An 11,791-nucleotide genomic window follows, 5' to 3' on the forward strand; every position below is an offset into this window, starting at 1 on the left:
ATCTAACTTATATCTAAAACAATATCATAATATAAATTAAAATAAAAAAAAAACAATTAGCCACTTGGACAAATTTTCTTTGTCTCGTAGTACCAACGGAATCCTTCACTATCTTAGAACAAAATGTGACCAGCGCGGCCATGTAATTAATATCGTACTGAAAACATTTTAGAATGTTCCCATACTAAACCGGGACTAAGAGTTTCGGGTGGCGGGAAGCGGGAAGCGGGAAGCGGGAGGCAGGAAGATTACACCACACGGTTCTCATCCTTTTCGGTACCCGCCCTTTTGGAATAGAAGGAAATAATACTTTTTTTACATTTTCAGCCTCTCAAAATGTCCAGATAAAGTGACGTAATGACGATACAGTTATGGAGTCAGCCAGTTATTTTGAAGACATCTCATTTCCTGATCACGCCCTCATGCATGACTGGACAAAGAATGGTTCACTCAAGTTTCAGTTGGTCTCGGTTGGAGTCCTTAAAAAGTAACTTCTAGAACTATTTAAGAATAGCGTCATCAGTCCGTAAGACCGCAATTTTTGAGGAAACATGTCATTTGATGCATAAGGGAAAGGGAATCCGCATTTTAACTCTCATATGGAATAGTTTCTAAAATCGTGTGCAATCCAGATGTCGTGCATGTAACAGCAGTTTGTTACGAACTACACGTAAAGCCCCGGCCAAACGAGAAATGTTGCGCCTAGCAACAAGACGCAACATTGTTGGGTCACCCAACATTTTCTCGTTTGGCCACCCTGTTGCGAGTTGTTGCGACGTGTTGGCACTTGTTAGATAAAGTTTGACGACGGTCAAACTTTCTTCGCAACAAGAGCCAACATTTCCTCCATTCGTGTCCACAATGCGTGAAATTTTCTCGTTTGGCCACGTCAACCCAACATGTTGCGCTAACGCATGCGTATCGCACACTCAAAATTCGTGTCCACAATGCGGATTCACGAAAATGTTGCGTGTCGTTGGATATCGTTTGGCCACCCTCTTCCATGATAACATGTTGGGCGACCCAACAATGTTGCGCCTTGTTGCGTGGCGCAACATTTCTCGTTCGGCCGGGGCTTAATACCTTGATTAGCAAATATGCGCACAATATAAAATGAGCACGATTAAAACAACCACCGAAAACGTCTTTTAATAATTTTATTATAGCCTTCCCAAAAGAACTGGCCTACCATCTAGTCTTGATGTTTCAAATCTGCTGAATGAAAAGCTATGGTTTTCCTTAGGAAGAAATGCAAAAAAGTCTTTTCTAAACTTTTTATCTTCCTTTCAGATATTTCGTTTTTGGACACTGCTCGCGACTTTGTCGCTTAGCGGTTGTCCTTGTGAAATTTTCGCGACTTTATCGCTGACACTATTCGACTAATTTATTCACACAAATCTTTCACTTTCATATTGTTCACGGCCTTACTCAGTATTTACGAAGTAGGGCTTTGTACAGTTAAAAATGGAGTAGAGAGAATGACAAATATCTCCCGTGTAGATTCTTCAGAAAATATGGAAACCGAAGGTTATGTACTCGTTAAAAAAAGGTACGTACAGGTACTTGAAATTGAAAGACTATACACGAATATTGTAGAGTAGAATAAATGAATAATATCCTGGAAAATCTTCTAAAATTAAAAACGCTGACTTAAAAAGGTAGCTATGAATCTTATGTACACTAAAAACATGGTTAAAAATGAAACTTCATTCACAAGGGAAAACGAATGCATTAACTCAGTTCGGTAAGATTAGTGCGTTCTGCTTCTTCCGGATCAGATTAGAGACCAGTCTAACTCTTACTTATTGCCCTGACCTGACGTGGGGGGGGGGGGGGGTGTAGTGGTAGTGATCGGGTAGATTTGGTGGGTATCACAAGTTTTCAAGGGGAACAGAGGGGGGATCACTCGTCTCTAACAGAGTTTAAACGGGGGGTTGCCGATGAGGGAGGGGGGGATGATAAATAATAACCGTTCCCTTTGTTTCAGATCTGATCTGTGTTTAAATCCTCTTAAAAAGGATTCTATCTGCCGGCATATTAAATTTGTCTTCCTTCAAAAGCACCAAACGTGCATCAGTTACAACAGTACTTCTTGGCCAAATCGCTTCGGCCAATTTTGGTCAGGGCGTCGAACAGTACTCGGTAGCTTGAAATTGCACCATCGCTTGCATGTTCTTTCCAGCACGATAGCATTTGGAAAGCCCCTTCGTAGGCATCACTCTCATGTCTAATAGCAAGTTCGTCTAGTTTCTCTCGTGGAACTCTTAAAACACGACCTAGTTTTTTCCACAGTTGAGGAATTTTTTCTGCTATGTCTGATAAATCAACATCATCAGGTTCACCATCTTTAACTGTTGAAAAAAATAATAAAACAGTAACAGTTCACTCAAACATAGTTTTAAGGTAATTGATGAGGGGGAAGGGATGCTCCTCTAGTCAACAACAGTGTGGATTCTATCGACCCTTATCTCCTTTGGGTCTTGGTAATCAAAACTACTCTTTGTCACCTGGTTTAGTTACCTTACTAATTGCGAATAGTGAAATTTTCAATCTAGTGTCGAAAGTAATCCGGGCTTGCATCGGTTTTGCTTTACTTTACCTCAGTGATTGGTCAAGAAAACTCGCGCCACTCTCTCAGCCAATCAGATGCAAAAATTAAAACCAATCACTCCTTGGTCACCCGCGCTTTCCCGCATTTTCCCGCGCTTTAGCAGTTTGATTGTTTTCAATTTTGAGTTCTCATCGGCTCTTAAAGGTTTTTTTACTTTCTTCTGATTGGCCGTTATCATTATTTCGGTTTTAGTTTTACGACAATCAATCGAGAAGCGCTTGAACAAAGAACACAATGAGTGGTTTTAGGACCACTCCCTACTTCTGATCGAATAATTGTTACGGCCCACTCACTGAGTGAAGGTCTCTCCTCTGGTAAAACTCTCGGATCCACAGTCACTGTGGGAGGAACCTGCGAAATAACAACACAGAGTCATGATAAAAAATGCTTCTTGTAACTATACATCAATTTTAAATCATTTGTTTGATGCCGAGTGGCAATTAAGGCCTAAAGACCGTAAAAAAAGATAAATAAAAGAATCAGCGTTTTGACAGAAATCCTTCATTCTCGAGATAAACAATCCAGTGTCTATGCTATCCATAAATAATTTGATATGATTTAACATGCAATGTAAGCTAGTGCACTAATATAAGTGGAAAACAAACGAGGCTACGATGCTCAGTAAGAACCTTTTTCGATTAGGTGTCGTAAAACCAAAACCAAAGAAATCTCAACGGCTTTGAGAAATCACAGTAAAACCAACCAAACTGCCCAAAGCGTGGGAAAACACGGGCGACCGCGTCATGATTTCTTTCAGTTTTGCATCTGATTGGTCGAGAGAATAGCACTAGTTTTCTGAACCAATCACAGAGCAGGGTTAAGTAAAAAAATAAAAACAGTCTCGGATTACTTTCGACACTAAATTGAGTATTGCTCTAAAGTAAACATCGGTAGCTAAGCTAATCAAGAATGTTCATATGCACTAAACAATGATGTCTATACCGCAGATGCTAGTCGAGTCTTTAAGATTGGTACTTCACAGAGAAGTTTTGGCTGCTCTTCGTCTTTAGAGAACTTCACGGTTGGAACGTTAACACTTTCGTTGTCCACGCGAACAATCAAAGCCCTATCGCTGTTGTCAGATATATCATTTCCAAGAAACCTAAAACAAAAACCAAATAAATATTCTTTGCTAGATTGCGTGCATGGGTTTAATTTTATCTCTACAAAATAATGGCCAACCCCCCCTCTTCCCGCTTATCAAAGTCCCAGTGAAGACATGCTTCTAACACTTTTCAACAGCCACTAAAATGACACTCAATTTCGTTAACGCATGTGGTTATTTTGGGTGCCAGAGCCCCTTACAAAAAAATGTAGATATTGTTGTAAATATATTTTATGGCCTTGGGGCAAATAAAGTTTTGTTATTGTTTCTGTGTGAGTTAAAAAAAAAAACAAACAAATAAACAAATGAATACATTTATCTTACGAGTGCTATATACATTAATTCAAGTTTAAATATATACATAACTCACCAACAACGATCGGAGATGTCCGTCATAGATAGAAGCGATTGATTAAAACGCTCAAAACCTGCGAGGTTCGTTGTTGTCCTTTTAACCCGTTAACTCCCTGAAGTGATTTAAATGTAACCTTTCCCTATAGTAACGATACATTGTCCACCAAACAGGTAATGAGAGTAGTCAGACTTATCAAATTAAAATTGTAGTCTTGATCTAACACCGAATTCTCTTAACTTATTTATATGCAAATCTGCAGCAGCTAGAGGGGAGAGTTCAAAATCGCATCGTGAGTTAGAGTTAAGAGGTAAGTTGGCTAGAAAAGCATCTCGGCTTTACCAAACTTTACCATTTAAAAACTCTTCAGAGTTAATGATTAACTTACCTGAGAACTACCTTTTCATTCGTTTGAGATTCCCGCACAAAATCAAGCGCTAATGGAGAAACCACAATTTCATCTCCAACACAAGCAGGCTCCTTTGACTTTCCTTCACCTTTGTAAGGCGCATCATAACTTGAAAATTTCTTTTCCACCTCAGCCTTTTTGAAATTTGGGTAACAATACAGCAAAAGGCCGTAAGTATCAGGAACTGTTGTCTTACATAGACAAGTGAGAAAATGTACACATTGTGGCATGGGTCTGAAGAAAAGACGACGAAAAAAATCCTCCAGAAGAGCTACGGGTTTATTGAACACACAGACTGGACAGAATCTGCAAAAAAAAAAAAAAATTAAATCATAAATAGACTGCAACATCCCAATCAAAAATTATCCCTGGTGTTTTAAGAAGTGGGCGGCCGTTTTTCTAGCAGACACGTCGATATCACGAGAGGCTGCTCCCGGGCTAAATGGATGGAGGTAAGAGTTTTCTTTGGCGGCGGTAGACTGCAGTTAACTGTATTAACCCTTTAACATCAGTATGCATATTCTCCATACTGTTCTCTATACATTTCCTGAGGCGCTGACAGGAGAATTGGTTTAACAATGAAGAGATATTCAGTTAGTGATCATTTCCTTTATTCTCCTGACCTTACTGTGTGATTCAGGGGTGATATTGTAAGGAGAAATTAGATGCTAGTCACTCTTAGAGGTTAAAGGGTTAATAGTCCTCATTCAAGAGGACTAGTTGAACTAATCATTTCCCTGTGACATCAAAAGGCAGCACAAGCGCCTCAGTTTTTCTCAAGACGCTTCATGCTAGTCCGTTGCTCGGCTAGAACCCATTACCTCCTGCGCGGCAGTGCGGGTCACTACCAACTGACCCTGTTAGTAGAGAGATTTAACACCGCGTTTACGTGTAACGTGAACGGCAAGAGTGACCACGTGACCTTGTTTTTCCCGCCATTTTTTCACGTTTAACTTTGTTGATATATTCAAATTATTTCGTTACCCCCACAGACGCAGCCCCAAACAGTTTCTTTAGAAACTATCAGCCTTTATTTCCTCTCTGACTGAACTTAAGTTTAACATAACTCACCGACAGAAATGCTTCACCTTGAATTCTACATTTCCATCTTTAACAGTAACTTGCCCTTCTAGTTGACTTGTTATATCTGTCCAGCTAGCGTTCCCTGGTTTTCTCTCTGAGTCAAGGTGTGATATCCTTACGACCTCAGTTGAAAGCTCTGAAAAGTCATGCTTACTTTCACGAAGGGTGAGGGGAGCCTTGATAGTCACAGGCTCCGTGTGTACAATGTTCTGAGAGCTTGAAATGTGAATGACAGGACCACACAATATCCCAATATCTTCAACCTCACTGCTTGGAAATTCTTGTACCTTGGTGAAAAATCACAATACGTGTTGACTTTGTGTGAACTACATGTATAGAGGTTTTGCACAGCAGCCATGTTGGATGGCAGGAACAATGAAAATAGTTTGTATAAGAAAGAAAAATTTTTCCCATAGATAAAATAATCTATTGTTCCTGCCATCAAACATGGCTGCTATGCAAAACCTCTATATACACGATGTTCTTTATTAGATAAGGACAGATGATAAATTTTCGGAGCATCCTTGGATGAAGATAGATCATTCTTTTTGAAAGTTAACTGAATGTATAAAGTTTAAAAATGTTATCACGTTTTCATAAATGTTACCACGTTCGTATCAATCACGACTAAAGGTTGGGACGTGTCAATAACCTCCGCCAATGTAATCTATTGCATAACTTGCCCTTATTGCAAAAAGATATACATCGGCGAAACAGGCAGAAGACTAGGTGACCGATTCCGAGAACACCTTCGAGACGTGGAAAGGAATGACAAGGACACGTACATCGAAACTAGTCGCTAGACATTTTAATTTACCTAATCATTCTAAGCAACATATGGCAATCTGCGGTCTTTCCTTACACTTACGTAGCACGGAAAGCCGTAAAAATCTTGAACAAAAGCTCATCTTTCACACCGGCAGTCTAAATCCCACAGAGATCAACGAACGCTTTTCATTCCACTAATTTATTCTTGTTTTTCTCGTTGCCATGTTCCCACCAATAACGTAGCTCCATTCTCTGCCTTTAAAAGCACACACAACCCACAATTCCTCTATTCGCTTCGACGAAGGGCTAACGCTCGAAACGTCAGCTTTTGTAATCGTTACGGTGGCCAATTTACCATTTCAACTTGGTTGATATATCCAAATTATTTCGTTACTCCCACCGACGCAGCCCCAAACAGTTTCTTTCGAAACTATCAGCCTATTTTCATTTTAAGTTGAGTTATTTGGGTAATTTCGAGCCAAGGCAAAATAAAATTAGTTTTTGCTAACGGGGATTTCTAGATAACCGAGTTTGAGCCTGCTGATAGTAAATGACTGGAAAAATAAGGTGAAATCCGGGAAAATCGGATCGTGTTAGAGTTAGCGAGGGCTTCGGGTTAATCGAATGAGTTAGCGGAGATCTACTGTACCTTAATTGTCAATGTAAAGTCCTGATCGGCAGGTACAGAGCTTAGAGGAACCTCAACACGTATGTCTGGAAAGTCTGGTACTACACATGTGAATTGAGGAGCCACCGAAGTATGTCTTGAGAATGTGAAGGACTTTAGGCGCCAGATGGCAGCAAACGAGGAACATCGTGACAGGGTACATGTAGCTTCAACAAGCTGAGGCCAGTCAGAAACGTCTGCTTTTTCTACAAACAGGTGTTAAATTTTAGTGACTTAGAGCTGTTTTCTAACAACTGAGTCCAAGGCTGCAAATAACTAACGAGCAGTCGCCGGCACGTTGTCCGGTCAAACATGCTTTTGCCCGGACACTAACCGTTTTGGCCGGTCAAATTTTAACAGTCCGAACTCTTGCGATAGTGAACCCAGATTGCACAGTAATCCTTTTACAACGGAAAAGCAACTGAATCCAAGTCGGTCTGGCAATAAAAATTACAAGTCAATAATTCTACTACTCTTTACTGCAGAAGCAGCCTCGTATTAGGGACCTTAAGCAGTTAGGACGGCAACGCCACGGAACACGTAGATTAAAAAATGAGTTTCTACTTTTAGTTAGAATTTCGAAAATAGCTGCATGTGTTTACCGTCTCAAAGGGCGCCAGACCTCAAACTCAACATAACGGATAAAAGTAGCGTTGAGTTCCAAATGTAAATTAAAATAATTTGCCGCCGCGGTTTCGGTTCGCAGACGACGCAAATTTTGGTGATTTCACGTTGTTGTTTTGCAAAGGACGGCTAATAAATGTACAAAGTTTTAAAACGCACGTGCTGGGCTATTGTTCTGCCAATTAGATCTATTTTTTATCCACGTTCTCATTGCCGTCGCCGTCGTGGTTTGCTTAAAGTCCCTACTGAGTACGTGGAACGGTTACGCAAGATACAACCACAATTGTCCGTTTTACGTTACATCTGGCAAAATCACTTATAATTAAATATTACACTCAGGGCCCTTTTTTTTAAAGTTACAGTTGTGAATTTTTGTTAGAGTAAAAGAGTGGTCGGAATCTCCAGGTTTTGGGCCTTTTGCTCGCTTTTTGCACTTTGCAACAAATGCTACTTGGAGCATTCTCGATGCAACAAGATTATTCTTCGTGAGGGTACTTTCCGATCATTCAATCGATCAAACAATCAATCACTTTATTTAAGAGTAAATGATGGTATCTAGCCAAAGGTAAAACCCTCTACTAACTGGGAACACTTAAATAAAGTAAATAAAATAACGGAAGACACGATGATTTGCGGTGAACAGCACTTGATGACATCGCGGAAATTTGCGACTGCCGGGAATTTCTCGACCACTAATTTGTCTACTTTTATATTGGTTTTTTTTTTCTTTTGGAAACATGACTGTGTCCCTCGTGATTAGCAAACAGTTAAAAAATAAAATTTCTTTGAACGAGTCGGTAAAGGACCGGACAAGATGTCCGGCAAACCAAGGATTTTTCCGCTCAGTACCCAATTTTGACCGGACATTGTCTGTTGACCGGCTGTTATTTGCAGCCCTGGAGTCACTTCTATGAAGCAGAAGAAGGACCGACTAAGAAGTAAAAAAAAAAACTATAAATTTTACGTGAACAGTTGTTTGTCAATGGAACATATGAGTCTGATTCGTGAAAAGTTTTGCCGTTGTGTCATGGGCTGTAAGTCTAAGAAAGCGGGACGTCAAGCATACCGGCAACCTAGTAGACAAGTCAACCTGCTCTGAACCAGACAATCTCGATCAGACATACGACATTATATCAACGAACAACTCTACACTTAAATCTGAAGATTAATTATGCTTAGGTAAACGAAACGCTGCACACGGTTACCGATATCAAACCGTTCAGTTGTTTCCAGGACTACCCTCACCCAGATATTAGACTTCACAATCGATTATTACAGAGCGTAGAAGGTAATCTGGGTTAATTTGTTTTTGCTTCACTTTGCACTGTGACTGGTCCAGAAAACTCGTACCACTCTCTGAACCAATCAGATGCAAAAGTAAAACCAATCACAACGTGGTCGCTAGCGTTTTCCCGCGCTTTAGGCCGTTGCGTTGGTTTTGGTTCTGCAACCCTCAATCGAAAAGCGCTCAAACAGTTATTGGATGAGGTTTTTGTGATATCCGGAATAATCAAGGTGGAGGTAAGTGTTATCAGCCGAAGCCTTCGGCTTCGGCAGATAACACTAACCGAGACATTGATTATTCCGGATATCACAAAAACCTCATCCAATAATTGTTTTATTATAGAATGTTTTAAAGAAAATAACGCCAAACGCATTATCGCAGCGAACACAGAGTAAAACGATCCCTCCTTTTTTCGCGCTTCTACCTAAAAAAAGATTTCAACATTTGGGCTAATTCCTTTTTGTCGTGTGGCTCCTGGATATTTTTCTCTTTAAGGTATTCGTAGAACAGTTCCTTCGCCACTTTTGTCGATCTTTTAGTATTTTCCGAATCTTTATCTTCAAGTAATTTCTCAGTTTCTCGCTGGGTCGATGAAGCGAGTCGAGAAGCCATTCTTACTTCGCTGTCCGTGAACTTGACATTACTCCACCGGAAATCATGCATTGCGCGTGCAACCTACAGATTATTCACTAATCTGTAGGTACAGATTAGTGATTGTAGGTTGCGCTGTTTCCCAGAATTAACTGAGGGCGTTTAGCCAATGAGAAGACAGATGATGACTACAATGTATAATAATAAATGACTTGTAACCTGTACCTGAAGCATGCCAAGTCTCCAAATCCTTCCATTCGCTGTCATGTGGATCCACCAATTGCTTGATAACCACTTCATAACCCTTCAAATCACTTGCACTGTGCAACAAAGACACAGTTATGTTTCCTTCATCATCTCCATTGAACTCTAGGTCTGGTGGACCATCATGTGACAGCTCAATCACATTGCTTACCAAAAGCTCATCACTACCCATAGGTGGACAACGGAGTTTAGGAGACCATACTGAACAAGTAAATAATAAAGGTTTTGGCACAGCTCCCTCGTGAAATGTCACATAAGCGGCTGCTTCCGGTAAGTTCCACTCGTTACCTTTCTCTGTAACTTCACCCCTGCAAATGAGGTCGGCAACAATAGTTATGCTTTGGAACCATAACCAAAAAAGGCGAGGAATGATAACATTTGTCCTCAAACCTGACTTTGAACAAACTTATATGTTAAAACCTGGGTAATTCTATCTCGAGTCTAATAATGCAATCAAATGTTTTTCCTTTGTTATGCATGACTGAAAAACAATGAATAAATAGAAAAAAGTTGACCAGGCACTGAAGACTGACCATTAGCCTCCTTACACTGAATATTTGTAATCAGTTAGTCGCATTTTGAACGATGAATTTATCCAAATACCTGCGCAAAAGCCACATAGACAGGTGGTGGCAATTTCAAAGTGAGTAGAAGTTTGCAGAGTCTCTCTTGAAAAGGTTAGCTCAGAGAGTTTAAAAAGTGCTAAAAGTTCCATCAGAAGGAGGTCATCATCATTTAGTATTGGGTGGGAAAACCATTGCCACTCTTATTTATCAATCTTTTGTGCAGAGTTGATTTGGTTTTCTGTGATACCAAGTTTGCTCTTTACTATCCATTGATTACTAATATCAATAGGCCATTTTACAGTTGTGTACTTAGTTGCCAAGCCTTTGATTCAGAGTGAGGCTAAAGATGACCTTGTTGTGATAGAGACCTGTATCTAGTTAGCATGATAACAAAGTGATTTACATTTGAAAGGCAGCAAGGTTTGTATCATAACAATGTCATCTCTAGCCTCACTCCTGTTCAAAGGCTTGGCAACCAAGCACACAACTGTAAAATGGACTATTCTCCAAACATCTCTGTGATATGAGCCACCTTACCACTAATAAAATAATGAGTTAGATATTGTAATTCTTACCTGAAGATGACAGATCTTGTGATCACTTTAACATCTAGCAATGGATCTTTCTTCAGTTCTAAGTGCCGTAGAGTAACTGTTGGTACCATCTTAACATCTACCAACTGGGATAACACTTCCTTCATGGGAACTAAATATTTTCCATGAAACAAGCATAAAAATATCGATATCAGTGCTTTCAATAAGACCAGGCACCCGCCGGAACCCCGGTGGGTATTCTGTTGTGAGTTGCCAGGTATATTTCACCGTGCTCAAGTCGCGGTCACCACGCTCAAGTTACTCTCTGGCGGGTGCTGTACCGAGGTAGACACCTATTTCAAATCTTAATAAAAGCACTGAAATTTATAGTGAAACTCAAATTTTTATGAAAAAATTTTGTTTTTTTCCCTTGTGAACAGTTTGTCTCTGCCCATTGAGACAAAGGGGCCAAAAATCTTTTGTAAATGTACTGTAGTCTAACACGAGCAATGTTCAGTATGAGACACTGGGTTTGAAACTCCATCCTCCCTCATTGTCACATACATGTACATGTATTATACTATGTAAGTATTCATTCTTAAACTTACAGGGGTTTCATTAATGTTTCCAGCAGGAGGGCGACTGGTTTCACTGACTGGCAATACTATTTTTAATTGAACTTCTTTATAGGATAAACTTTCCTCTTAATTGTCAAACCAGATGGGGGTAAAACCTTCCTCACAACTGGTCAGTTTGCCCAGTGCCTAGCCCTTTATGAAACCCCTGAACTTACCATCTTCTTCGATCAGCATTGATTCTTCTTCCCTTTGTTGAAGCCACTCCACGTGGAGGGTTGTTTCCTTAGGGGATTTTGATGGCTGGGTAATTGGATCTCCCTTGAGTTTCTTCGCAGTGAACTCAGGAAATATAGAT

The 11,791-nt window shown here is 40.1% G+C and overlaps 1 protein-coding gene across 6 annotated transcripts in view; it reads right to left on the bottom strand.

Moving 5' to 3' along the window:
• Nucleotides 1-1,123: 1,123 nt before the first annotated feature.
• The window catches only part of LOC111337037 (uncharacterized), a 15,883-nt gene continuing 5,215 nt past the window's right edge, over nucleotides 1,124-11,791 (bottom strand). For 5 of the 6 annotated variants that reach the window (XM_088733685.1, XM_088733705.1, XM_088733696.1 and 2 more), the window contains 9 exons: nucleotides 11,652-11,791; nucleotides 10,901-11,030; nucleotides 9,721-10,067; nucleotides 6,978-7,201; nucleotides 5,549-5,847; nucleotides 4,457-4,783; nucleotides 3,554-3,713; nucleotides 2,905-2,962; nucleotides 1,124-2,351 (listed from right to left, as the gene is read on the bottom strand). The exon at nucleotides 11,652-11,791 is cut by the window's right edge and continues 67 nt beyond it. In XM_088733685.1, the coding sequence (XP_088589811.1) occupies nucleotides 2,074-2,351; nucleotides 2,905-2,962; nucleotides 3,554-3,713; nucleotides 4,457-4,783; nucleotides 5,549-5,847; nucleotides 6,978-7,201; nucleotides 9,721-10,067; nucleotides 10,901-11,030; nucleotides 11,652-11,791 (1,963 nt within the window). In that variant the 3' untranslated portion in view covers nucleotides 1,124-2,073. The remainder of the gene's footprint in view (nucleotides 2,352-2,904; nucleotides 2,963-3,553; nucleotides 3,714-4,456; nucleotides 4,784-5,548; nucleotides 5,848-6,977; nucleotides 7,202-9,720; nucleotides 10,068-10,900; nucleotides 11,031-11,651) is intronic. The other variant, XM_088733710.1, reaches the window with a different exon arrangement.

This window comes from Stylophora pistillata, chromosome 1 (genome assembly GCF_964205215.1).
Source record: "Stylophora pistillata chromosome 1, jaStyPist1.2, whole genome shotgun sequence".
Lineage (NCBI taxonomy): Eukaryota > Metazoa > Cnidaria > Anthozoa > Scleractinia > Pocilloporidae > Stylophora > Stylophora pistillata.